Genomic DNA, 25847 nt, shown 5'->3' with positions numbered 1-25847 from the left:
TGACTCCCAACTGTCACTGTGCACAGTTATGTCATCTAGATAAGCAGCTGCGTACTAACTGTGCGACCGCAGGACACGGTCGCTGAAAGATCGCTGGTGCCCCGTGGAGCCTGAAAGGCAGAACCTGGTAGTGGTATAGCCACCCCCCGGGGGTGGAGAAGGCAGTCTTCTCCCGGGAGGCCGCTGCCAGTGGCACCTGCCAGTACCCCTTCGTCAGGTCCAAGGTGCTGACGTATCTTCCCCCATTGCAACTTCAACCGAGGGCGGGCCCTGCTGTGGCCGGGTCCACGTTATGCACAGATCCTCGCGTGCGTGCCATTTCTTCAGTAAGTTCACATGGTAAAGCTGGAGGGGTTTTCTCCGCCCCGGATGGCGGAACTTATAGTTGACATCGCCTACCCGCTCAACGATGTCGTAGGGCCCATGCCACGTAGCCAGGAATGTACTCTCCGTTGTAGGGATCAGCACCAAGACCTTCTCACCTGGTTGAAACTCTCGTGGTTGGGCCCCCCCGATTGTAGACACGCTCCTGGGCCGTCATCCTCTCCCTCATCTCCTCCACATGTTCTACTACGCTGCGAAGGGGGGTCTGCTGCTCTTAACAGACCTCCTTGGCTAGGTCCAGCAGCCAGGCCGGCCGACGACCATACAGGAGCTCAAAGGGGGAGAACCCCGTGGATGCTTGGAGTACCTTGCGCACTGAAAACATCAGGTGGAGAAGCAGCTGGTCCCAGTTCCTCCCGTCTCTCTCGAGGACCTTCTTCAGCATCTGTTTTAGGGTCTTACTGAAGCATTCCACCAGCCCGTCCGTTTTGTGGATGGTACACCTGTTTTATTCGTAACAGATTGCAGACATCCTTCATCACACGAGACATGAACGCGGTGCCCTGGTCCGTCAGGATTTCCCGTGGAATACCCACCCTGCTAAATAAATGGAAGAGCTCCCGTGTGGTACCTTTTGCTGCCGCCGTGCGTAGCAGGATTGCCTCAGGATACGGGGTGGCGTAATCCACGATTACCAGGATGTGTTGGTGTCCCCTCGCGGTGTTCACCAATGGACCCACCAGATCCATTGCCACCCGCTCGAATGGCACTCCTATAATGGGCAAGGGTTTCTATAATGCACCCTCAGAGCTGTGATCTGGCACTCAGGGCAACTACGGTAGTAGTCCTCCATGGCGCTCTTGACTCCGGGCCAGTGGAGCCGGTTCCCGATCCGCTCCCTGGTTTTCTCCATCCCCAGGTGTGCCCCAAGCAGGTGGGTGTGGGCAAGCTGCAACACAGTCCTAACATACTGGCTGGGTATGAGTAATAAGTATTTTGTCTCCCCATTATGCTTTACTACCTGATACAATAAATGATGCTTGATTGCGAAGTGGGGGTAGCGCCAATCACTTACCCCAGGTAACAGTACGCCATCCACTGGGGATTGGGGTCTTCTAACTGCGCCGTTCTGGAGATTGGGGTCTTCTAACTGGGCCGTGCTGAACTGACCAGTGAGGATTCCCGTGTCGAGAGGTCCGTCTAGGGCCTCCACCTCCATAAAGGGGAGCCTGAGGTCTTCCTTGCACGGTTGCTCGCTTGCCAGAGAGGGGTCGTCTCCCTCCTCCGGATTCGACTCGGGCCCAGTGGACACCTCTCGTGGCGGGGGTTGGGTTGCACAGGCCACCATCCTTTTTCCTTTTCTTCCCGTGCGCGCCTCCCCAGGTACCTCCTCCACAGTGCCTGGAAGAGAGGGCAGTCTCGAAAGAGGAGAATGGACACAAGTAGGTTAGGAACAGCTCCTCTATGAACATTTGAACATCTTGGCCATGTTCTGTTATAATCTCCACCCGGCACAGCCAGAAGAGGACTTGCCACCCGTCATAGCCTGGTTCCTCTCTAGGTTTCTTCCTAGGTTCTGGCCTTTCTAGGGAGTTTTTCCTAGCCACCATGCTTCTACACCTGCATTGCTTGCTGTTTGGGGTTTTAGGCTGGGTTTCTGTACAGCACTTTAAGATATCAGCTGATATAAGAAGGGCTTTATAAATACATTTGATTTTGATTTACACAGGACACTGTCACCACCTCGTCCCCCGGTTCCTCCTTCCCCTCTCGTGTAAGCCACTGGGTGGGCCAGGGTCACCACGCTGCCGGGGTCCAGCAGAGCCCTGGTGTCAATGCCATCGATTCGTACAGGAACCATTGCAGGGGCCGTCTCGGTGTGCGCCCAACAGGAGGTGATGTAACTCGCCATCCGGGTTACCCCAGAGATGGGGGATGCGGAGGGCATGGCCTCCTCCCGGCCGGGACAGCTCCACGCGAGGTGCCCCGGCTCACCGCAATCATAGCAGCGTCTCTGATCTGGGTCCATCAGCCGCCGACGTCGTCGGTTTGGGTCACCCTCCCGATTCACAGCCTTGGCTGGTTCTGTCCGGACTCGCTTCAGCCCCTCGCCTCTCTTTGTGTTGTTCGTCCCCTCGCCTCTCTTTGTGTTGTTCGTCCCCTCGCCGCGTCTCCGCTCTCCGCTCAGGCCCATCTCAGCAGATCCTAGGTGTTCTGGTGAATTTTCACCGTGGTCAGCAATTCCTCCAGGCTCTGGAGGTTCTGCATGCTCACTGTCTTCTTCATCTCGTAGGTATTTATCGAAGGTATTTATCCAGGACGAGCTTGTCGAGCATCGGGAGGGACGGTACTTCCGTCAGTAGCCAGCCCTTGGTCAGAGCACCAGGTCGCTCATCTGAGCACGGGGGGAAAGGATGGGGTCAAAGGCCCAGTCATGGACCAGTTGTGCACGGCGTGCGAGATTGAACCCATAACGGCTCAGGATCTCCCGTTTGTGTCCCTCATAATTTGCCGCCTGGTCAGCGTTCAAATCAAAGTAGGTCTTCTGGGCCTTCCCAGAGAGGTAGGGTGCCAACAGGCTGGCCCACTGGGGTTTGGGCCATCCTTCCCTCTGTGCCGTCCTCTCGAAGTTGCACAAATACGACTCCATGTCATCTTCCTCCTTTAACTGAACCAGGAACTGATTCGGGCTAGACTCCTGAGCACTCCCAACCTTCAACTGGGCTACGTCCGCTACCAGTCTGTGGTTTTGTTGGTGCTGGTCCTCCAGTGCTTGCTCCTGGAGAGCCTGTTGCTTCTGCTGGCTGAGGATGAACTGAGCCACCAGCTCCTCCATGGTAATCTCCGTACGCTCGACCCCACGGCACCCAAAGCTACTGAGATGCTCGCATTCTCCACCATATGTGGTAAACCTTGGGATGTTGGGTTGAGCATGCAGAGATTGACACAGAGACAGGGAGGTTTTAGTCCACAAAAACAGCTTTATTAAGACAGAAAATAAACATAACAAAGAAAATCACTTAGGTTTGGCTCGGTCCTTCGTCTCTACTTCTGCTCGCTGTCGGCCTCTCCCCGTTCTCTCTCGCGGTGTGCCACAGTGCTCCTGTTATTTGTCCTCCACGGCTGGTTGGCATTTTCCCCAAATTACCTCCACTTGGAGCTGTCCGTGTCGGGGTGCCCAGCTCCTGTATTCCCAGCAGAGGGAGCCAACGTCACCTCACGTACCTCCCCTCTATTACCATCCCCCGGGGTAGACCTCCTGGGGTACCACAACACATACAGTGATAATGATAGACCTGGATGGCGTTGTCCGATGATTTGCTGTGACTACAAAACAGTCCAATATAACAACTTAAGTCCAGTAGAGGACTGTCTGTGACACAGTACTGCACATAGCCTAGTTCTTCTAATGTATGGTTTAATGAAATGCACCAACATGATATCAGACACCCTTTGATAAGATTACCATCCTTGCAGGTGAGTACAGTGGGGCAAAAAAGTATTTAGTCAGCCACCAATTGTGCAAGTTCTCCCACTTAAAAAGATGAGAGAGGCCTGTAAATTTTCATCATAGGTACACATTGTAGGATTTTTAATGAATTTATTTGCAAATTATGGTGGAAAATAAGTATTTGGTCACCTACAAACAAGCAAGATTTCTGGCTCTCACAGACCTGTAACTTCTTCTTTAAGAGGCTAATCTGTCCTCCACTCGTTACCTGTATTAATGGCACCTGTTTGAACTTGTTATCAGTATAAAAGGCACCTGTCCACAACCTCAAACAGTCACACTCCAAACTCCACTATGGCCAAGACCAAAGAGCTGTCAAAGGACACCAGAAACAAAATTGTAGACCTGCACCAGGCTGGGAAGACTGAATCTGCAATAAGCAGCTTGGTTTGAAGAAATCAACTGTGGGAGCAATTATTAGGAAATGGAAGACATACAAGACCACTGATAATCTCCCTCGATCTGGGGCTCCACGCAAGATCTCACCCCGTGGGGTCAAAATGACCCCAAGAACGGTGAGCAAAAATCCCAGAACCACACGGGGGGACCTAGTGAATGACCTGCAGAGAGCTGGGACCAAAGTAACAATGTCTACCATCAGTAACCCACTACGCCGCCAGGGACTCAAATCCTGCAGTGCCAGACGTGTCCCCCTGCTTAAGCCAGTACATGTCCAGGCCCATCTGAAGTTTGCTAGAGAGCATTTGGATGATCCAGAAGAAGATTGGGGGAATGTCATATGGTCAGATGAAACCAAAATATAACTTTTTGGTAAAAACTCAACTCGTCGTGTTTGGAGGACAAAGAATGCGGAGTTGCATCCAAAGAGCACCATACCTACTGTGAAGCATGCGGGTGAAAACATCATGCTTTGGGGCTGTTTTTCTGCAAAGGGACCAGGGCGACTGATCCGTGTAAAGGAAAGAATGAAGGGGCCATGTATTGTGAGATTTTGCGTGAAAACCTCCTTCCATCAGAAAGGGCATTGAAGATGAAACATGGCTGGGTCTTTCAGCATGACAATGATCCCAAACACACCGCCCGGGCAACGAAGGAGTGGCTTCGTAAGAAGCATTTCAAGGTCCTGGAGTGGCCTAGCCAGTCTCCAGATCTCAACCCCATAGAAAATCTTTGGAGGGAGTTGAAAGTCCGTGTTGCCCAGCAACAGCCCCAAAACATCACTGCTCTAGAGGAGATCTGCATGGAGGAATGGGCCAAAATACCAGCAACAGTGTGTGAAAACGTTGTGAAGACTTACAGAAAACATTTGACCTCTGTCATTGCCAACAAAGGGTATATAACAAAGTATTGAGATAAACTTTTGTTATTGACCAAATACTTATTTTCCACCATAATTTGCAAATAAATTCATTAAAAATCCTACAATGTGATTTTCTGGATTTTTTTTTCTCATTATGTCTGTCATAGTTGAAGTGTACCTATGATGAAAATTACAGGCCTCTCATCTTTTTAATTGGGAGAACTTGCACAATTGGTGGCTGACTAAATACTTTTTTGCCCCACTGCATATCCCCCCGAAGTCTTCAGAAAGCTAACAAATTAATTTCCACTTTGTTATCGTCCTTTGATTCCTATTGCATGGATAGTTTGCTTGCTTAAAAATGATGAATGACTGAAGTTTAAACTTGGTTATTAGGCCTAGTTGGTGTTTTGCTAAGATTCCTTTGCAGTGTTTACATTTGAGATGTTTCTCTTTGAGACGTCATTTGAGAATCTGTGGAATATATCCTTTTCAAGATGCCTTCTTTGATTCCCATTGCTTGGGCTAGTGTTATACAGAAGTTAGCCAATATTGTGATTAAACCATTAAGAATTGCTTTTGAATTTGTTGATTCTTATCTCCTAGCAACACGTAGAGCCCTCTGTGCATGCAAGGCAAATGGATTTTTAGGTTCCCCCGAGTAAAGCATGTGCCACTGGCCTCTGGACACGTACAGTTGTTTGTCACTGGCCTATACAATGGCAAAGCGGAATGTTTTTATGTTTACAAATTAATAAAAAATGGAAAGCTGAAATATATTGTGTCAATAAGTATTCAACCCCTTTGTTATGGCAAGCCTAAATGATTTAAGTCACATAATAAGTTGCATGGACTCTCTCTGTGTGCAATAATACTCATTCTAAAATCCTGTTGAGCACTGTCTCATCTCTGTACCCCACACATACAATTATCTGTAAGGTCCTTCAGTCGAGCAGTGAATTTCAAACACAGATTCAACCACAAAGACCAGGCAGGTTTTCCAATGCCTTTCAAAGAATGGGCACCAATTGGTAGATAAAAAAACATTTATTAAAAAAAGCAGACCTTGAATTTCCCTTTGAGCATGGTAAAGTTATTAATTACACCTTGGCTGGTGTATCATTGCACCCAGTCACTACAAAGATACAGGCAACCTTCCTAACTCTCTTGCCGGAGAGGAAGGAAACCGCTCAGGGATTTCACCTTGAGGCCAATGGTGACTTTAAAACGGTTACAGACAATGTGCAAATCAAATTTGGGGGTGGTCTCTAAATAATGAAAATTCAACCATTCTCCTATTTGTTTAAAATGTTGTGGTAAATCTGTTTTACGGTGATAAATATTAAAATAAATGCTTCCAAATTAAACAAACACCCCCACCTCTCTGTCATGGTTTAAACCAATGTATTTCTGTGCTTGGCACTGTCCACTCAGTACTGCTGTATTTCGGCCTTGAGTTCCTTTACGCATAGATTTTCCTTGGTGCTTCCTAATTTTCACCATTTGTTTTCCAATGCGTCCTTGATTTAATAAATGACCTATGCCTTTATTCCAATGCATACGATCTTTCCATTGATTTATCATTGTTTGCTTTTGTCAGTCAGCTGTTTAGAGCGCTCATTGTGTTGTTTTTCAGGTCCGCGCGGGTACTGGTGTTCTCTGTACCATCCGTGGCCAAAACTATTTATTTAGCTTTTATTATTTTCTATCAATATTTGTTTTCTTTCCTGGAACAGCTGATGGTCGACAATATCACTAGCCTACAACTAGACACCAATGCGCATCCAATCTAGCCAACAAAAAGGCTGGCTATACGTTAATGACAGTAGGCCTGTAAGGTGACTCGGTTAGAAGAGTTCAGTTAGAAGCATTCAATTTTGCAAGGGCATAGAACTACAACTGTCTTCACGGTGAAACATAATGAAATGTTACATAGGCATACTTAGAGTGCATTTTCAGAGATCTCCAAGATTCATGATTCTATACATTTTCTAATTAAATAGTTTTAAATGCTTAATGACAAATAACACTGTCATTAATGTAAGGAAAGAAAGGTGGTGTTTTATGTCACACAATCTGTGAAGACTCCAATCATTAACTGGGGCTCCCGAGTGGCACAGTGCTTGAGGCATCACTCAAGACACCCTGGTTCAAATCCAGGCTGTATCACAACCGTCCGTAGGGTGGCGCATAATTGGCCTAGCATCGTGCGGGTCTGGCCGGTGTAGGCCGTCATTGTAAATAAGAATTTGTTCTTAACCTTTTATAAGTTAGTTAGTTATTATTTTTTACATTTAAATCATGAACTAGGGTGTTAAACATGTTTTGATTCAACTCATATATTATATTGAATGTAGGCTACCTGAGTATATTCATGTGTGTAAAATTACCTTGGCATAGAGGGTAGGCTACCAGCAGTCCTCGTGAAGGGTAAATGTAAGTAAACATTGTTTACCCACACTTTTCAGAAAAATGCATTGTAGAGGCAGTATAACTTTAAAAAAAAAAATGATACCTTGCCCGGCAGTCAGTTTACCCACATTATTTTTACCACTACATCACTGGCTACCGGTAGGCCTCTTGAATTTCATGGTAATACACATTCTAACATATTCTAGTAAATTGTGTGTGTTAGGGTGACCATCCCGTTTTCCCCGGGACAGTTCCAGGCCCCATTTCAGGTGTCCCGACTTTTCAGGCTACAAAAAAGGTCAATTTGCCAGCAAGACGCATCAATTAATGTAGGCCTAATCAATGGGAATCACTGAATGTCATTAGGCACACTGTTTGGTGTTTTGTAACAGATGTCTATTTCCATTCATCAATCAAATGGAACAAGTATACATGCAGTTTTAATGCTGGAATTATTTTGGAGTGGACAAACATTCACAGGCAGCCTACTTTTTGAAGTTATTTGTTTGACAATCAGATTAAAATACCATGACTGGTTGTGTTCATGACACATTTAAAAGATAATTCATTTTTACAGTTTAAGTGACGTCTTTATTATTAGGCCCATACTATTTTTTGGAGACCCCCGGAATGTCATGATGCAATTCACACTGGTTACAGAGCTTAATGCATGTGATAGGAGAGAACTGAGGATGGATCAACAACATTGTACAGTAGTTACTCCACAATACTAACGTAATTGACAGAGTGAAAAGAATGAAGCCTTTACAGAAAAATAAATATTCCAATACATGCATCCTGTTTGCAACAAGGCACTGAAGTAATACTGTTAAAATGTGGAAAAGCAATTCACTTTTTTCCCTGAATACAAAGTGTTATGTTTCAGGCAAATACAATACAATACATTACTCAATACCACTCTCCATATTTTCAAGCATAGTGGTGGCTGCATCATGTTATGGGTATGCTTGTAATCGTTAAGGACTGAATGAGTTTTTCAGGATACAAAATAAACGGAATGGAGCTAAGCACAGGCAAAATCCTAGAGGAAAACCTGGTTCAGTCAGCTTTCCACTAGACACTGGTAGATTAATTCACATTTCAGCAGGACAATAACCTAAAACAAAAGGACAAATCTACACTGGAGTTGTTTACCAAGAAGACAGTGAATGTTTCTGAGTGTCCCGATTTTAGTTTTCACTTAAGTCTGCTTTAAAATCTATGGCAAGACTTGAAAATTTCTGTCTAGCAATGATCAACAACCAATTTGACAGAGCTCGAAGAATGTTGAAAAGAATAATGTTTAAATATAGTACAATCCAGGTGTGCAACGCTCTTAGACTTACCCAGAAAGACTCACAGCAGACTTACTCAGACTCACAGCTGTAATCGCTGCCAAAGGTAATTCTAACATGAATTGACTCAGGGATGTGTATACTGTACTTAGGTAAATAAGATATTTCATTTTCAATAAATTAGCTAAAGCTAAAATTTCTAAAAACATGTTTTCACTTTCATTATGGGGTGTTGTGTGTAGATGGGTGAAAGAATCTATTGAAAATCTATTGAATCAATTTTGAATTCAGCCTGTAACACAACAAAAATGTGGAATAAGTCAAAGGGTGTAAATTGTTTCTGAAGGCACTGTATCAGACATGACCTGAGAAGACAGAAGGAATTAATGGAGGGCTCACTAAGTGGCTTGTTTACGGGGTGCTACATACTTATGGCTGCAGAGGGGAGGAACTAAAGGCACCTTACATTTCTTTCAAGTGCCCATCAATTGAAGCTGTCAGGTAATTCAGTATGATGTATACGATTTTAAGCAGATATTGGATGTCTGAATGTTCAGCTTGGCAAAGGCAGGTCCATGGTTCTTTCAGTTCAGACTGATTGCTCCTCCAGTCACAGTTCTCAACAATAAACACACTCGACACTCAGCACAGATACTGTACTGCACAAAGGCATAGTTTTTTTAGAGGAAGTCGATTGTAACCAAGGAGAGCTTGTGGCCTAGTCAAGACTATTCTTTTTTTATTAACCTAAAATGTCCTTAGTTTGACAGTCTCATGGCATTGACAAAGAACATGTGATTTTGCTCATCAATCAGTTAAATCTGTCTAAATAATGTTATTCATCCCGTAATTTAGTGAACTAGACTGCCTCAGTATTGTCATTCTAGACATGCAAAGCCTTCCTTCATCAGGTAATGTAATTCCATGCTTCATTAGTACTGTGAAGTTTATCATTTGTCATCAAAGCCAGCTGTCAATAAATAATTAAGTTGCAGATGAGAAGAATGAAATATTTTGGCTGAAGGAAGGAATATTGCTGTCTACATTTTAATTGCATACACACATTCTCTGTGTGTGTGTGTGTGTGTGTGTGTGTGTGTCCAAGGTTTTAATTAGCTGTGGTGTGGCTACAAAGCAGCACCTGTTCATAGTCTGCCTACTTTTTGAGCTCTACTTTCACCTTCAACAAACATCATTATTTAGCATATTTACACCTATAGAAGAAAACATTTAGGCTAATGATTATATAGCAAATGGGCAGACAGTTCAGGCACTACTCCCCTTTCATCTGAATGAAAAAGATTAGGAGCCTAACTGCAAACCTGGCATTTCTTGTTTATTACAGTGTAATAATTGTGGAAGAAACACAACTATAGATTTTATTTAGGCCTACACCTTTTTGTTGCCACACAGACCATGAAAGTGAGATGGCAGTGCATGTCGAAGAAAGAGATGGAGGGGGTGGAGAGCGAGATAGAGGAGACCTCTATTATCTTTGTGTGTCCAGGCATCATTCCAATGTCACATTTTTAATTTGCATTCCAAGCTGAAACACTGCATCCCCCTTGCAGTCAAGGGAAACAATGTGCATTTCCATCCACAAACGATCAGTAAATAAACTCTAATGGGGTTCTGACAGTTATGTTTGAGAGGATTGAAAAAGCAGAGAGATCGATTGATGACATTCTATCTGCCATAATTACTTTCTACTGAGATCTGGCGAGCATGAGGAAGCATATGGTTCCTGTCTGGTAGGATAGCCTATGCGTTAATATATTCTACTGTATCTCTGTGTGTGAACCAAGCCTATGATGATTCTGTTTTAGAAGGTTGTGGAGACCAACCTCTATTCAGTCTGTTAGGCTAGTACACTAGTAAAAGGGTACACACAAAGCAGGATATCAATCACATCGGAAATGATGTAAGAAGTTTGTTTCCCTCATTCAAAACCCCATTTCTAATAGGCTAACTTGTAATATGTGCTCTTTGCTATTGCATCTTTATTACTCCTGTTTGTATATTACCATAAGTATTTCTATATTCCTACTACCAGTCACTTTTTATGTATAAACCCACCTCAACCATTCTAGTACACCTGCACATTGAAAAAGGTACTTGCAGTGACCAGTGTATATACTTGCATTCTCGTGTTTCTTTAACACATCGTAGTTCTTGTGTGATTTAAATTTGTACATTTTATTATCTATAATATTATTATTACTGCAATGTTGGGAAAGAGCTCTCAAGGTAAGAATTTCACTGTACTGTTTTACACCTGTTGTATCCTGTGTACGTGGCAAATAAACTTAGAAACAGGAAACTTATTTGACTTGTAAAATAAATCAGTGATGATTAAATGTGTATTATAACAGCATAAGCCTCTTTTTTTGTGTGTTCAGGTCTGATGGGCTGTGAGAAGCAGTAAACATGGAACACTTTGAGGCTGCTCCAGGTTGGTAAGTACAGTCTGCGTTGCCTTGTTGTCATTCACATACATGCTAGGCCTTTGCAATACATGGCACTTTTGCTGGCGTTGATTCGTTGAAGGAAGAAAGCTGCTAACGCAAAATGTAGTTTGTCTAACCCATCCTTTTTTGCCTCTAAATATGTAATTTGGGGCTTCATAAGTGCCAATAGTGTTTTAGTGAGCTGTTGATTAGTTTTGAGTGCAGTCGTGCCTCTTCTGTCTATACGATTCGTCATGCTAATTCACATTTTAATTAATGTCCGTCAAGCCCTATGGTTAAAGCAATATTCACAGGCTTGACTACCCCATTAGAGGTTTTAGTACTGAGTAATGCATGTATATGGTTTGTTCAGATTCTCAATTCCACAGCAAGCACAGTCATTCTGATATTTTGGAAATGCTTACAATCAAATGCAATTATATTTGGGCCTATCTTTTATGGAGCCGTTATGGCAGCTCTTACTGATAGATCTAACGCATGTTCTCAATTTAGCCAGTCTGTACAGTACATTGTGTTCAATCAGTCTGAAAGCTGACATATCACTCATGTAAGGTTTCTTTTAGAATCCATTACAGTAATATCCTTCTCATGAGACTATTAGCAGATCACTCAAACATGATTGGGAGATTGGCTAAACCAAGAATGTGATAGTACTGTAAGACCCCTCTGGCTTAAAGCAATCCAAGACCTGTGGATCTGTAGTGACCCATTTTAAGGTCAGACGTCTCCCTGACCTGACCCTGATATCTCATTTCCTCCCCACTGGGCGGGCTGTCAGGTGGGCACACCCTCCCTAAGGCACCTGCAGCGCAAGACGCCTGTCCTTCCCTGTGATACACTCATCACATGCCTCCCTCTCCCACAAATGAGCTGTGATTGAGGTGATTTGGATTTCCAGAGGCTGTCACAATGGTTTTGACTAGCAAATAGACGGGTGGTAATGGGAGAGACAGGCCTGTTATGAGAGCCCTGTCAGGGATAAGATAATGCCTCAGAGTGAAGAGGTTAAAGACACCGCTTCCCTGTTAATAATTAATTGGTGTCCATGTGGCGGATCCACTCCAACGCTCCCAGTCACTTGATAATTGCTTTACATTTAATTTGGCTTTGGAGAGCGTTTTTCAAGCCAAGTAAATTGTGCTTAGTGTTAATAATATGAACCTGTCTTCAGACACCGGTTTGGTCAGAAACCAATGGTGACGAGACAAAGGTAGGCAAAGTGTGCCAATTTGAATGCTGGAGATGGTGTCTCCATTTCGAAGTAGTTTATCTTAAACACTATTTTACACTGTCGTTTGACAGGGGGAAATATGTCTATGGTTCTGTGATTTAACAAAGAAGATAATTGTTACCATATCAAAAGTTAATTTTGGGAATAATACATTTTTACAGTTGTATCATAGTATGACTAATTAGGGGATTCATAATAATATTACTTTAACCTGGGATGGATTAAAAGTGTAGGCCTATTGTACACCACAGTAACTCACTTCTAGAATGTATTAGAATGCTATCATTTGAAATGAAAAGTCTGAATAGGCATCTTATTGCGTACTATAAGGGGGAAATGGAATGAACCCTTTACTTTTCTCAATGTCAAGTGTCTCACCTAAACATTTCCCAACTTTAATCCTCTTAATAAAAAAAAAGCTGCCAGGTGCTCTTTAGCATTTTGGGGTTCTGTGCTGCGGCAGCTTGCTCTGGTCTAAACAGTGGGGGAGAAAGAATCTGAGTTACCTTAAGTAGCAGAGCTGTCACCACAGTGACAGTGTCAGGCCTCCTACTGAGGCGCCCTCCAACTGACTGGCTCCTAAGGTCATGTGAGTTAAACTGCCCAGGTGTATCTGTGTGCTCCGGTGTGCTAGACAAAAGAGAACCAGCAGACGTCACGTCAGACTCCGGCCCCAGAGGACAGGAGTTGCTCATCCCTGACCTATATAGTGATTAGGGCTGGCACAATTACTGCATAACCAACAGTTATGGATGAAGATTGTCATTTAAATAAAATAACCGTTTACATTTATTTGATACTTTTTTGTGTGGAACGAACAGCTGATTGAAGACGGGGCTGCCGGGCATTCGTGCGGTTGAGTCGGTTTCTGCGGTAACATGGATTCTTAACAATGTGATGAAACTTTGTTGCTCCTTGCTGAAACAAGCAAAGAGTTGTAGCAAACAAGTCTTTGGTTGCCTAGGCAATGCCCCCTCCCTGCAGCAGCAGCACGGCAACACATGCAGTCAGGAGCCGAGGTGAACCCTATTAGAACGGTGACCACTGTCATTTGGCTGACCAATAACCGTCACCCAAAATTCCATGACTGTCACAGTCCTAAAAATGATGTTAAACAACAGTTCAACAATCCTATTTCACTGCTGAAATAATCCTGTGAAAATGTACATTGTTGTATGATTGTTAGCTGTAGTGTGATTAGACTGTATGCCTGGATGCACCCAGAAGGGGTCATCTCAGTCTGCCTTCCGCTCCTTCCCTGAGTTGTATTTGTGTGTGTGTGTGTGTGTGTGTGTGTGTGTGTGTGTGTGTGTGTGTGTGTGTGTGTGTGTGTGTGTGTGTGTGTGTGTGTGTGTGTGTGTGTGTGTGTGTGTGTGTGTGTGTGTGTGTGTGTGTGTGTGTGTGTGCGCGCTTCACCCAGCTATAAAGCTCCTCATCTGTAGATGACAGCAGCAGATGTTTGTGGAGCTGGCATGAAAATGGCTTCTCAGTGGAACACTGCCCGTGTGAGCAGTGCAGAGAGGAAGGTGCCCCACACCCGTATGGAGGATGAGGCTGACCTCCAGGTAGGTAGAGACCACATCCATGTTTATGCCCAGTTTCCCCCTCACCGCCCTGGGGCACTAGTACCACCCTCTACCCCTCCCCGGCTGACCTCTATACTGCCTCCATCTGCACCAGTTTGCTCCGGATTCCACCCCCTCTCTCGGGGCTTCGGATGCTCTCTTTGCCAAATCTGCAGCAGGCAGTGCTCAGCCTTGCATGTGCAGAGATAATGATCAAGTTAATTAGACCTGAGATTGAATGAACTGCGGCAGCAACTTAATCATTTGTAACTTGATTAGAAATACTATATTCTGCAACTCCAGAGACGGGCAAACTTTCCTTTTTTGAGTGCTTGAAAATTAAGGTCCACTTTAGGATTCAGGTCTTGAGATAATGTTGCAATAGAAGCAGGGAAATAAATCCGAGCTCGTATATTCAAACAAGCCCATAAGCAGAGGGTAAATTTCCTTGTGAATGGTTTTACTGAATTGACAGAGCAGATGTGAGTTGCCTTTCTGTTAATGGTTCCTCTGTTATCCCCATAGCAAATATACTCATTTGGGAGGAAATTAGGTCAAGGTAGCTTTGGTGTCGTCTGTGAAGCCACCCACAACGAGACAAGGAAGAAATGGGCTATTAAGAAGGTGAACAAAGAGAAGGTGAGTGCATTAGTGTTTCCCATGGGCTGTGGTGAAAAGAGACAGTCTAAAGTCAGTCTAATGGCTACTAGAACAGCCCCACACCTCCAGTGCACTCACTCAGCTTCTTCCCTCCATGCAGGCTGGAAGTTCAGGTGTCAAACTGTTGGAACGGGAAGTGAGCATCCTGAAACGTGTGAACCACGCACACATAATACATCTGGAGGAAGTCTTTGAAACACAAAAGGTAAGGGATGCTTTCTTAGATGTAATGGAGTCAATATCTCAGTAGTGTGCGTGCAGACGATTGCGTAAGCACCATGAATGAGAGCGAGGCTGGTCAGATCTATTTGTGGGGGCCATTATCAGTCTGTGTGCTGTGCTTTGTGTCCAGAGGATGTATCTGGTTACTGAGCTGTGTGAGGGAGGGGAGCTGAAGGAGCTCCTTCAGAAGAACACACGCTTCACAGAGGAGGAGACCAGGCACATCATCAACAGCCTGGCTGAGGCCATCGTCTACTTGCATAAGAAGGGTAATATGACTGACTAAAGTTATCGGTTTCACACCGTTACAAGGCTCTACATTTGAACATTTTACACGGTGAAACTTTATTTCAATAAACAATAAAGGAAGGGTAAGAGGCAGAATATCAGACTGCCTTCTTTGATATTTATGAAACATAACTAACTAATCTAGGTGCACTGATTCAATCATTCCAACATTAATGCAAACAGTACAGACAATGTGTTGTATGAGTAAATTGTGTGCGGGGACAATGTTCAAATTGGTGATATCACGGTCACATCGTAGTCAAATTGCTTTGGCCTCATTGACATGTGATAATCAGGGAGATGATACCACGTTATGGCTCCCAGTCATTATAGAACCTGGCTTATTCTAATAATGAGATAATAATGAACAACTGCCAGGCAAAAATGGTAGCCCTTTTAATTGAGTCTGAGGGGTTTATTTGAAGATGCTGTTTTTCCCCCTGCTGATGGTGAAATCTCTAGTTAGAGGTAATTTAGGACGTTGCTTGGCAATGAGACACCATTACATGGGGCTAATGACTCATTTACAACGAGCTGGAGAGGAATGCAGATTAATAGGTGTGTTTTCACACTAAGAGTCCCTCTGCGCTGTCGTGCCGCACTTCTATGGCGACTAATGATACCAGTGGGGATGTGATGCTAAAGGTTAGCAGTGACTGTCACAGGTAGTGGCCTTAAAGGGCAATTACACCACTTTTCAACCACATTTTCATTTGTCTCCAGCTCAATACCAGTGTGTACATAATGAAAACGGTGCACCAGTACGTTTTGTAGAAAGAAATATAAACGTGCTGTTTTCAGATATGTAGACACTGGTTTGGTGCTGGAGATGATGAATATGAGGTAAAAAGTGGAGGAATTGTCCTTTTAACCATATATAAGCAGCATGCACATTCATTACTTTTTGAAAAGGAAATATGACAAATTGTTTAGTAAAGACATAGAAATTATACATTTATTTTGCACAGAACGATTTGGTCCCATGGAATATTACTATGAATTTTGTGAACCATTTGTTCATTGTACTATTAGTTCTGCACAATGCTGTTGTTACTATATAAATATAGAGGTTCATCCACTGTTGTACACCCCAGAGTATTTTTATTCAGTCCATATCTTCCTGAGCTCAATCTACATGAACATTAGAGCAGAGGAAACAATATATTAGAGGTCAGCATGCTCCGCCCCTCTCACAAAATCCCTTTAACCGAGCTGAACTTTAAGACTCCAAGGGAGAAAACTCCTCAAAAACGAATATGTGTGCAGAGACACTTTATTTCCCATCCCATCAAGTCAATCTAGCAGCAGCATCTAATCTAACCTTTATAACTCTCTCAAACGTCTCCGAATCCTCTGCTCCGTTCTGCACATCTCCTTTAATGACCACTGATACTTTGTGGCTCACCATTTTTAAAAGAAGGTTGATATCTAGAGATTTGTCATAGGGATTGCTTGAATTTAGCAAGACGCTCATGGTTTTCCTGAGGATAAAGTAGCTGTTTTTGTCACAATCTCTGGGACTTCAGCTGGGGCAGAACCCCTCTCTTTCTCAGTGAATCAAACTCATTCCCAGTGGAATGCTCGATGACATCCATGTACACTCATAAAACGTCTATTAGATCAAATATGCCACACACAGCAAAAAAGCCATTCAATTTTTTGTCACCAAATTTGACACGAATTGCAAAAAACCTATATCTCCCTCACTAACTTTAAGCATCAGCTGTAAGAGCAGCTTATCGATCACTGCACCTGTACACAGCCCATCTATAAATAGCCCACCCAACTACCTCATCCCCATATTGTTATTTATTTATTTTTGCTCCTTTGCACCCCAGTATCTCTACTTGCACATTCATCTTCTGCACATCTATCACTCCAGTGTTGAATTGCTAAATTGTAATTATTTCGCCACTATGGCCTATTTATTGCCTTACCTCCCTAATCTTACTACATTTGCACACACTGTATAGATTTTCCTATTGCGTTATTGACTGTATATTTGTTTATCCCATGTGTAACTCTGTGTTGTTTGTGTCGCACTGCTTTGCTTCATCTTGGCCAGGTCGCAGTTGTAAATGACAACTTGTTCTCAACTGGCCTACCTGGTTAAAAAAGGTGAAATGAAAAAAATGTACCTCCATACAAAAACTCCTTACTTTGTGAGCAATTTTTCATGTATATATTTTTAAACGCCACCTGTTGGAGAAGACAGATTTTGGGTCCACTTATCCCTCTCTGGCATGACTCACACATTTCAGTTAATTACTATAGCTCCCGCCTTGAGCCAATCAGTGTCATTTTGTAAATGCTGGATCTCTACGATAAGACACATCATTCACCGAAGTTTGGTCAAAATCGTTCAGTACTGTCTGAGATGGTGTACGGACGGACTGAGACAGATCCACAGTCCCTTCCCCTGATTTCATCATGGGGGACAATTACTCATTGTAGATTTAGCCTTTAAATGCTTTTAACCATCATACTTGTCCTCTCTGCTAAAGGCCTTTTGAAAGCCATTATGGTTGGTTCTTCTCATAGTAAAGGTGTTTCTTTTTTGTATTCCAGACATAGTTCACCGGGACCTGAAACTGGAGAACATTCTAGTGAAGAGTTACCATGGTGTTGATAATGACATGATCAACATCAAGGTGAGACGGTGACACAAACTGGAAGACTCACACTGCCGTTTCTCATCCAGCCAGTCTCTGCAGGGACTTAAGGACAGGCTCCTCATGTCTTTTTGTTTTTTCCCCACTCTCCCCCTAAATGGTTTTAAATGCTACCTCATTATGACAGACCCCCTTTTGGTTCCCCTTTATATCACGCCGTACAGAAGGGTGAATCAAGAGCATCTTTTAAGACAAATTACCGCCTGGGCCCAGCATGTTGTGTGCATTGACGGAGCACAGGCTAAAGCAGATACCTGGAGCGTGGGCTCAAACAAGGCAGAGCGGCAGCATAAATCACACACACACACTGCTGAAAGACAGCGTTGTTCTGGCACGGTATAAAAGGCTTTTATCTGTCAGGAGGAGGTCATCTCTCCTGGATATTTTCTCCTGCTGTATTTCTCATTAACTTAATCATTATGATACACCCCTCACTATTGTCATTGGTTCCACTAATTGCACTGTTTGTCTACATAACCTGGTTCAAGTATTCATGACATTACCCTGAAGAAGGCACAGTGATGCCAAACGTTGGTAAATACCCAATACTGGGAGTTTCTAGATTGAGTGTGCAACTTTCTTTATTTTGATAGTTAGTTTACAGTATTTCTCCTGCCTGCCATTATATACTACATGACACCAGACAGCATGTACAGCTCGTATTTGTTATTAATCTAACATAGAGAGACCCAGTTATTGTTGCTCTTCAAGTAAACCTTGTTTTGTCTGATAAATAACACCAACAAGAAAGGATTTGATATGAGATGGATACATGCTGTAGGCCTGCGTGTGTATCAGTGTCTGCTGTCGGCCCTCTCTCCTCCCAGGTGACAGACTTTGGGTTGTCAGTGAAGAAGGGGGGTGTTGGCAGTGAGAACATGCTGAAAGCCACCTGTGGGACTCCTATCTACATGGGTAAGACTGACACGCTCAGCTCCTACACACAAAGATCACATCATATTAGAGTAGTCCTGTTAAAACCGGTCCTCTCCTCTCTGTTTCAGCTCCTGAGGTGATCAATGCTCATGAGTACAGTCAGCAGTGTGATGTGTGGAGTATTGGGGTCATCATGTACATGCTGTAAGCAATGCACCCACCCATCCCTCCTTTATCACTGCCTGTCTTTCTGGTCTGTCTGTGTCTCTCCCTCTCACTGTAGCAGCTTTTCCTATACTGTGTACAGTTCGCCCAGTGACCGATCAACTAGTAGTATAGTTTTAGAAGCCTGTGTCACTGACATGACTGTCTCCCTGTAGGCTGTGTGACTGACAGGACTGCCTCCCCGTAGGCTGTGTGACTGACAGGACTGCCTCCCCGTAGGCTGTGTGACTGACAGGATTGCCTCCCCGTAGGCTGTGTGACTGACAGGACTGCCTCCCCGTAGGCTGTGTGACTGACAGGACTGCCTCCCTGTAGGCTGTGTGACTGACAGGACTGTCTCCCCGTAGGCTGTGTGACTGACAGGACTGCCTCCCCGTAGGCTGTGTGACTGACAGGACTGCCTCCCCGTAGGCTGTGTGACTGACAGGACTGCCTCCCCGTAGGCTGTGTGACTGACAGGACTGCCTCCCCGTAGGCTGTGTGACTGACAGGACTGCCTCCCCGTAGGCTGTGTGACTGACAGGACTGTCTCCCCGTAGGCTGTGTGACTGACAGGACTGCCTCCCCGTAGGCTGTGTGACTGACAGGACTGCCTCCCCGTAGGCTGTGTGACTGACAGGACTGCCTCCCCGTAGGCTGTGTGACTGACAGGACTGCCTCCCTGTAGGCTGTGTGACTGACAGGACTGTCTCCCCGTAGGCTGTGTGACTGACAGGACTGCCTCCCTGTAGGCTGTGTGACTGACAGGACTGCCTCCCCGTAGGCTGTGTGACTGACAGGACTGCCTCCCCGTAGGCTGTGTGACTGACAGGACTTCCTCCCCGTAGGCTGTGTGACTGACAGGACTGCCTCCCCGTAGGCTGTGTGACTGACAGGACTGCCTCCCTGTAGGCTGTGTGACTGACAGGACTGCCTCCCTGTAGGCTGTGTGACTGACAGGACTGTCTCCCCGTAGGCTGTGTGACTGACAGGACTGTCTCCCCGTAGGCTGTGTGACTGACAGGACTGCCTCCCCGTAGGCTGTGTGACTGACAGGACTGCCTCCCCGTAGGCTGTGTGACTGACAGGACTGCCTCCCCGTAGCCTTTGTGACTGACAGGACTGCCTCCCCGTAGCCTTTGTGACTGACAGGACTGCCTCCCCGTAGCCTTTGTGACTGACAGGACTGTCTCCCTGTAGGCTGTGTGGGGAACCTCCATTCATCGCCACCTCTGAGGAAAGACTCTTTGAGATGATCAAGAAGGGAGAACTCCACTTTGTCGGACCCATCTGGGACTCTATCAGTGATGCAGGTGACATACAGTAGTACTGCTTCTCAACCTCTCTGACTTCTATTTGTAACACCTCTGGTGATATGGAACTCTAAGGACACATGGTACTTGACCACATCCAGGTTGAGCTGATAGGTCCTTCTTACAATGGTTATTATTACATGACTTTAACATAGCGTACTGACTGTCACATTTTTATCTCACCAGCCAAAAAAGTGTTGAGTTGCCTCCTGAAAGTTGATCCCGCCCATCGCATCACAGCCAATGAGCTGCTGGATAACCCCTGGATCACGGTAAGGGGCTGATCCACCCAGCTACATTTCACATTAACACTAATGAGTACAGGAAGGACTCTCTGTTATTGCTGCATGATGGGGTTGGGAATTGGTATCTCACAGCCTGGTTTATGGGGTTTATTGCAATGTGGTGATATTAACCCTTTAGAGGGGATCTAACATTAGGTAGTGGTACTGTGTCTTACAGGGTGACACCAACACTTTGGCCACTCCCACCAACGTGCTGGAGATGATGCGTCTGTTCCGGGATGACCCGGAGGAGGCGGAGAGAGAGGAGGAGAGCGAGGTGGTCAGTGATGTGTTGAACGAGCTCTCTCTCAGCTGCTCCCAGGACAGCCTGACTCTGGAGCCCAGGGCAACGCTGGAGGACGGTGCAGGATCAGAGCATACAGTAACACTGGAACCTAGGGTTAGGCCTGAGAACAGGGCAGGGATGGAGGGTGGGGCCAGGCTGGAGGACCAGGTAAGGCCAGAGCCCAGGGTGGCCTCAGCATGCAGGAACATTGCTGAGCTCAGCTATGAGGGAGACACAGACAGTAGCAGCAGCAAACCCACCACCCCCACCAAACAGGTACTGTAGTATGCAAAGTTACCACATATACTGTACACACAACTCAGTCACGCCATGAAACTCATCATGACCTGCCACTTCATAGGTGTTAGGTTCAAAATAACCTATTTCACTAAACCCACCATGACTCAAGCTCTGGTTTAAAAGTAGCCTTCTTGGCAAGTGAGCTGTTTCAGTTACACACTGGTATACGATCGTCCATTTCCCTTCTACTTCCACCTCAATTAGCTTATGTGGTAATGATCTTGTTTTTGACTCAAGACTAGCTCTCTGTTGAATAGCTATACTTAAAGCATGGGAGTTATCACCCAGCGGTTCAGGCGCTCTACAATATTTAGGGTTGTTCAACACCCCCCTCCCCCGATATCTCTGTAATCCACTGTAGAGACAGAAGAAGAAGAAGGTTGCTTCGTCATCGTCCAATGGACTGAAAACCAACAGCTCTGCTATGAAGGTCTGCAACTCACTCAGTCCCCCCACTTCACAGGTCAGTCGTTGAGCAGTCTGTCTGCAAAGTCCTCTTCTCACAACACTGGGAATTTTTTTGACAGTTTCGACAATAGTTTTTTTTCTGATATTGTTGCAATAAAGATGATTACAACTTTTCATCGTGCAAAAATGGTTTGAATTTGTCACACGGGCCATTGATTCATGTATTTTATTTTAAGCCAAGCTGAATCTCTATTTGTCTTCACAAAACAGCCTGGAAGGTATAAGATCTGATTCAAAATGGGTTGATTTGTTAAAGAAAATGCTTTTAGATTTAAAGGCCCCCACCAGCGGGCAATGCCACCCCTATTTCGACGTAATTCCTGTCTTGTAGCGGAAATTGTTGTTTAGGTTCCACCTCCAAAGAATAACACAGGCTGCTGATACATATTCATGAATTGGGGGTGGGAACATTTCCACGTGGAGTGGAGAAAAACAACAAGCAGGGTGCTGATGGCTGTCAGTGTAGCTAGCTAGCATGCTAACTTTATCTAGCTAGCTAATGTTATCTGTTGTTCAAAAGATTAGCCAGCTAGGCTATGGCTGGTTCTGGAGCTGGATTTGTCATAAGCATGTAGGGCAGGGATGGGCAACTTTGAGGGTGTGGACCACAAAAAATCTGAACTCATCATGAGGGGCCGCAGTTGCTCACGGGTTTGCGTACTCGCATCCATAAAGCAAGTTTGCTTAAATTAAGCACATTTTGCCATGGAGCGGAGAGAAGATTTTTCAATTTCATAATTAATTTCATGCAATTCTACTCATTTTGCCATGGGGCGGAGAGAAAGATTAGCTCTTTTACGGGTCATTTCCTGCTATTGTAGAAGAAATGTTTGCCATTTTAAATATGATATCTAAGTGAGACCGCTGGCCGCTAAGCTAACTTAGCAATCACGTTTTTTTTGTGTTTTTTGCTGACATGGGCTAATTGACTGACTCTCACTAGCTAGGTTTCCATCCAATTGGAGACAGATTTTCATGTGAATATCCTAGAATCCGTATAAAGAAAATGTGCACATTTTACCAGCTGTGGTATGTTTCCATCAAATGGACTTAATGACATATTGCTCACAAAATATACATTTTCATAAAAGTTTTTATGAATGAAACTCAAAAGTTTGACATGTTTCCATCTGATTTCCAACTCTACCAATACTTTTGTCACAAAAACTGTTGCGTTAAATAGCAAATGTGCCTACTCTGGGCTTGGCACCTGCGCTCAAGCCAACAGCTCACAGGTACAGTGTGGGGAGGCTGTGTGAGTTGTCTAGATTTCGTTTATTAGGATCCCCATTAGCTACTGCACATTCAGCAGCTACTCTTCCTGGGGTCCACATAAAAATTAAATGCATGACAAAGTACAGACCAGTAATAGACAAGAAGATTACATTAAATTCAAATAAATACCAATAAAATATGACTTCTATACATAGTAAAGACACCAAGAGACAACTAAAATACTATCTAGTATATAAAATAATAGTGTCTAGTCTACATGATGAGATTATTATGGATAAGAGCGAGAATATTTTTATTTTTCAAATGGCAATCAAGCATTGATCATCATATAGCCTAATAAACTGCAAGGTTTCCCCGAGTCGTAATGGGAGGACTACACACACCATATCATCGGGGGAATCCAAATTGACTTCGATATGATGGTTATATCAATATTTGTGCATACGGACAGCCATCGAATAATCAATTTTACCAAAACAAAAAGATCCCATCAGGTCGAACGAACAAATAATCTGTCAGCATTTATAAAATTGCACTGAAGCCTCCTGTTTTCATCACAGCTGTCTTGATATTTGTATTTTTTTTCTCTCTTCAATTTTGATCTTGTCTCATTTGTTGCAACTCCCCAACGTGGTCGGGAAGCGAAGGTCGAGTCATGCGTCCTCCAAAACATGACCCGCCAAACCACGCTTCTTAACACCTGCTTGCTTGACCTGGAAACTAGCTGTACCAATGTGTCAGAGGAAAAAACGTTCAACTGACGACTGAAGTCAGCCTGCAGGTGCCCGGCCCACCACAAGGAGTCGCTAGAGCGCGATGAGACAAGTAGAACCCCAGTAGTGATGCCACAACATTGCAATGCAGTGCCTTGGACCGCTGTGCCACTCAGGAGGCGCCTAATGATTTATTTCTATACAATATGACTTAACCAAATTGATAAATTGTACCTTGTGTATTCTACCGTTCCAAGGGCCTTCAAACCGCGGGCTGCCAGTTGCCCATCCCTGATGTAGGGATAGTTTGCCACAGATGGATAGGGGAAACAAGTTACTTTGACTTTGTCATCTATTGTTATCTCCAGTTTTGGCGTCTTCCATAAATTATCTATTATATTTCTCAGCTCAGTCGGAACTCTCAAACTTTGCAGGTGTTTATGATTAATAAACAATGCCATGCTGGTGGGTGGTACCATTCAACTAAAACCCAGCCCTGAAACAAAATATTGGCTAAGAAGAATGTGCATGTCATTTCATAGGAAAATACATGTTATTGGCACGAATTTGCACGAAGTGGGCAATTTGGGTTTGTCACATCAAGCCCAAATATATTATACTTTGACCTAAAACAATGAATTATTGACTTCAATCGTTGTGCAACACCATGAGTAAGCTCTGGCAATTGTCTTTCAGCTCAAAAAAGTGGATTTCTACTAGTGTGGGTGTTTTAATGCTTTTTGGCCATCATGTTGGTGCTGTTGATATTCACTCACCACTAGATGGTGACAGATTTACCTAGAAGGTGAGCCGAGCTAGTGACAGATCCAGTAGATGTTGTTCTGTAGAGGTGAACCTGTTGTATTGGCCTTGTGTGAGATGAATGTGAGTATCTTATCTTTGCAGTCCCATACAGGTGGCAAACTCTCCAGGCAGTCGAGTGCAAATCGTCTCAGCCCACAAGACAAGAGCGAGACCCACCCAACCTCTTCCCCAGTGGGGCCAGCTCCCAAACCAGCGGCCAGTCCAGGGAAGGCTGAGGCCCACAAACCCCCCCACACCCCCTCTGGCTCTAGGCCTGGGAGCCGCTCCCCACGACCACCTCTCTGCAGCAGGCATAAGAAGAGCTCCTAGGCACCAGCAGCAGAGTCCCCATCCCCACGGGCGCGGCGTGCCAAAGGAGAGGACCCCAGTCAGAGGTGTACCCTTGGGGGTGGCAGGCCTGCTAGACACATGACCTGTTGGTATTCATCTATCCACTGTGTGACACACACCAGCCCTGGACTGAATGAATAGTCTCTCACACACCCACTGTGATGTTGTTTTAGAATGGCCAGTAGACAGATGCTGAAGATAGGTTTGTCAGTAGCATCAGCTTGAATACGTTCAGAGGGTAAACCAGCATGCTGTGGAATCAGGAGAGCAAATAATTGACCTAGCAATAATTTCACAGTAAAGCACCTGATTCCTGTTGTTCAAACTATCCCTGTTGTATCCCCATTGACCTATCTAAGGCTACCTGTCGTTTCTGTTATGCTTAGTTACATACTTTGTCTGCATTTTCCATATCAAACTCACTGACAGTCTGAGTCGTTTCAAAATACAATCATTAAAAAGTAGATGGGGGAAACTCAAAGGGAGTGTTCATCTCTCTTATTTATTCCGTTGGGCATAATTCATGATTTATTAGTGGTACACTGGGTTGTGTAGCTGTTAGTGTTTTCTATGTACTGTAAAAGTATACTATTTCATTCAGTATCCTAACGGGCATATTTGATATGTAAGATCTTCAAAGTGCTTTGTTTTTCCCCACAAATGTCATTAACATAAAACTAGTCCAACATTCATTAGTAGTCAGTGGCGACCAGGGGCGCAAGCTTGTCTGCTGTTTATTCTTTTCATTGAGCTGTTCTTAGGATGATTTAAGGATGATTGCCAAGCATCATGAGAAGAAACTAATGTACAGAAACTCCATTATTTTGTGTTCAATAAACATAATCAGAAATGTGATTTATTTTTTTGTGATTTTGTGATAACTTTTCCGTTATTCTGTTTTGATCTCTCACTTTTTCTAAAATAAAATAAAAATGCAGTTGACCCTCTTGGTGACAATACAGACCGCCAGTGACACACAGGCTGGTTACGCACCATCAAAACGCAGGGGATTGGGACTGAGGGCAACCATGGCTCTAATCTCGTTTGCGAGGCCATTGAAAGCAGCAGGAGCTACTTTGAGGGCTCTGCCATTCAAGCACAGG

General features: G+C 44.4%; 1 protein-coding gene across 2 annotated transcripts in view; it reads left to right on the top strand.

Moving 5' to 3' along the window:
* Positions 1 to 25599, top strand: part of stk33 (serine/threonine kinase 33) — a 37494-nt gene extending 11895 nt beyond the window's left edge. Inside the window, exons 2-14 of one of the 2 annotated variants that reach the window (XM_036980941.2) lie at positions 11203 to 11259; positions 13923 to 14067; positions 14593 to 14706; positions 14828 to 14932; positions 15080 to 15218; positions 17806 to 17888; positions 18737 to 18824; positions 18914 to 18989; positions 20190 to 20302; positions 20489 to 20574; positions 20765 to 21148; positions 21534 to 21635; positions 24506 to 25599. In XM_036980941.2, the coding sequence (XP_036836836.1) occupies positions 13945 to 14067; positions 14593 to 14706; positions 14828 to 14932; positions 15080 to 15218; positions 17806 to 17888; positions 18737 to 18824; positions 18914 to 18989; positions 20190 to 20302; positions 20489 to 20574; positions 20765 to 21148; positions 21534 to 21635; positions 24506 to 24826 (1734 nt within the window). In that variant the 5' untranslated portion in view covers positions 11203 to 11259; positions 13923 to 13944 and the 3' untranslated portion in view covers positions 24827 to 25599. Of the gene's footprint in view, positions 1 to 11202; positions 11260 to 13922; positions 14068 to 14592; positions 14707 to 14827; positions 14933 to 15079; positions 15219 to 17805; positions 17889 to 18736; positions 18825 to 18913; positions 18990 to 20189; positions 20303 to 20488; positions 20575 to 20764; positions 21149 to 21533; positions 21636 to 24495 lie in introns of both variants that reach the window. The other variant, XM_036980943.2, reaches the window with a different exon arrangement.
* Positions 25600 to 25847: the final 248 nt, after the last annotated feature.

Source organism: Oncorhynchus mykiss, chromosome 6 (assembly GCF_057628025.1).
Source record: "Oncorhynchus mykiss isolate SJ-2025 chromosome 6, ASM5762802v1, whole genome shotgun sequence".
NCBI lineage: Eukaryota > Metazoa > Chordata > Actinopteri > Salmoniformes > Salmonidae > Oncorhynchus > Oncorhynchus mykiss.
This window is presented reverse-complemented; position numbering and strand designations above follow the sequence as displayed.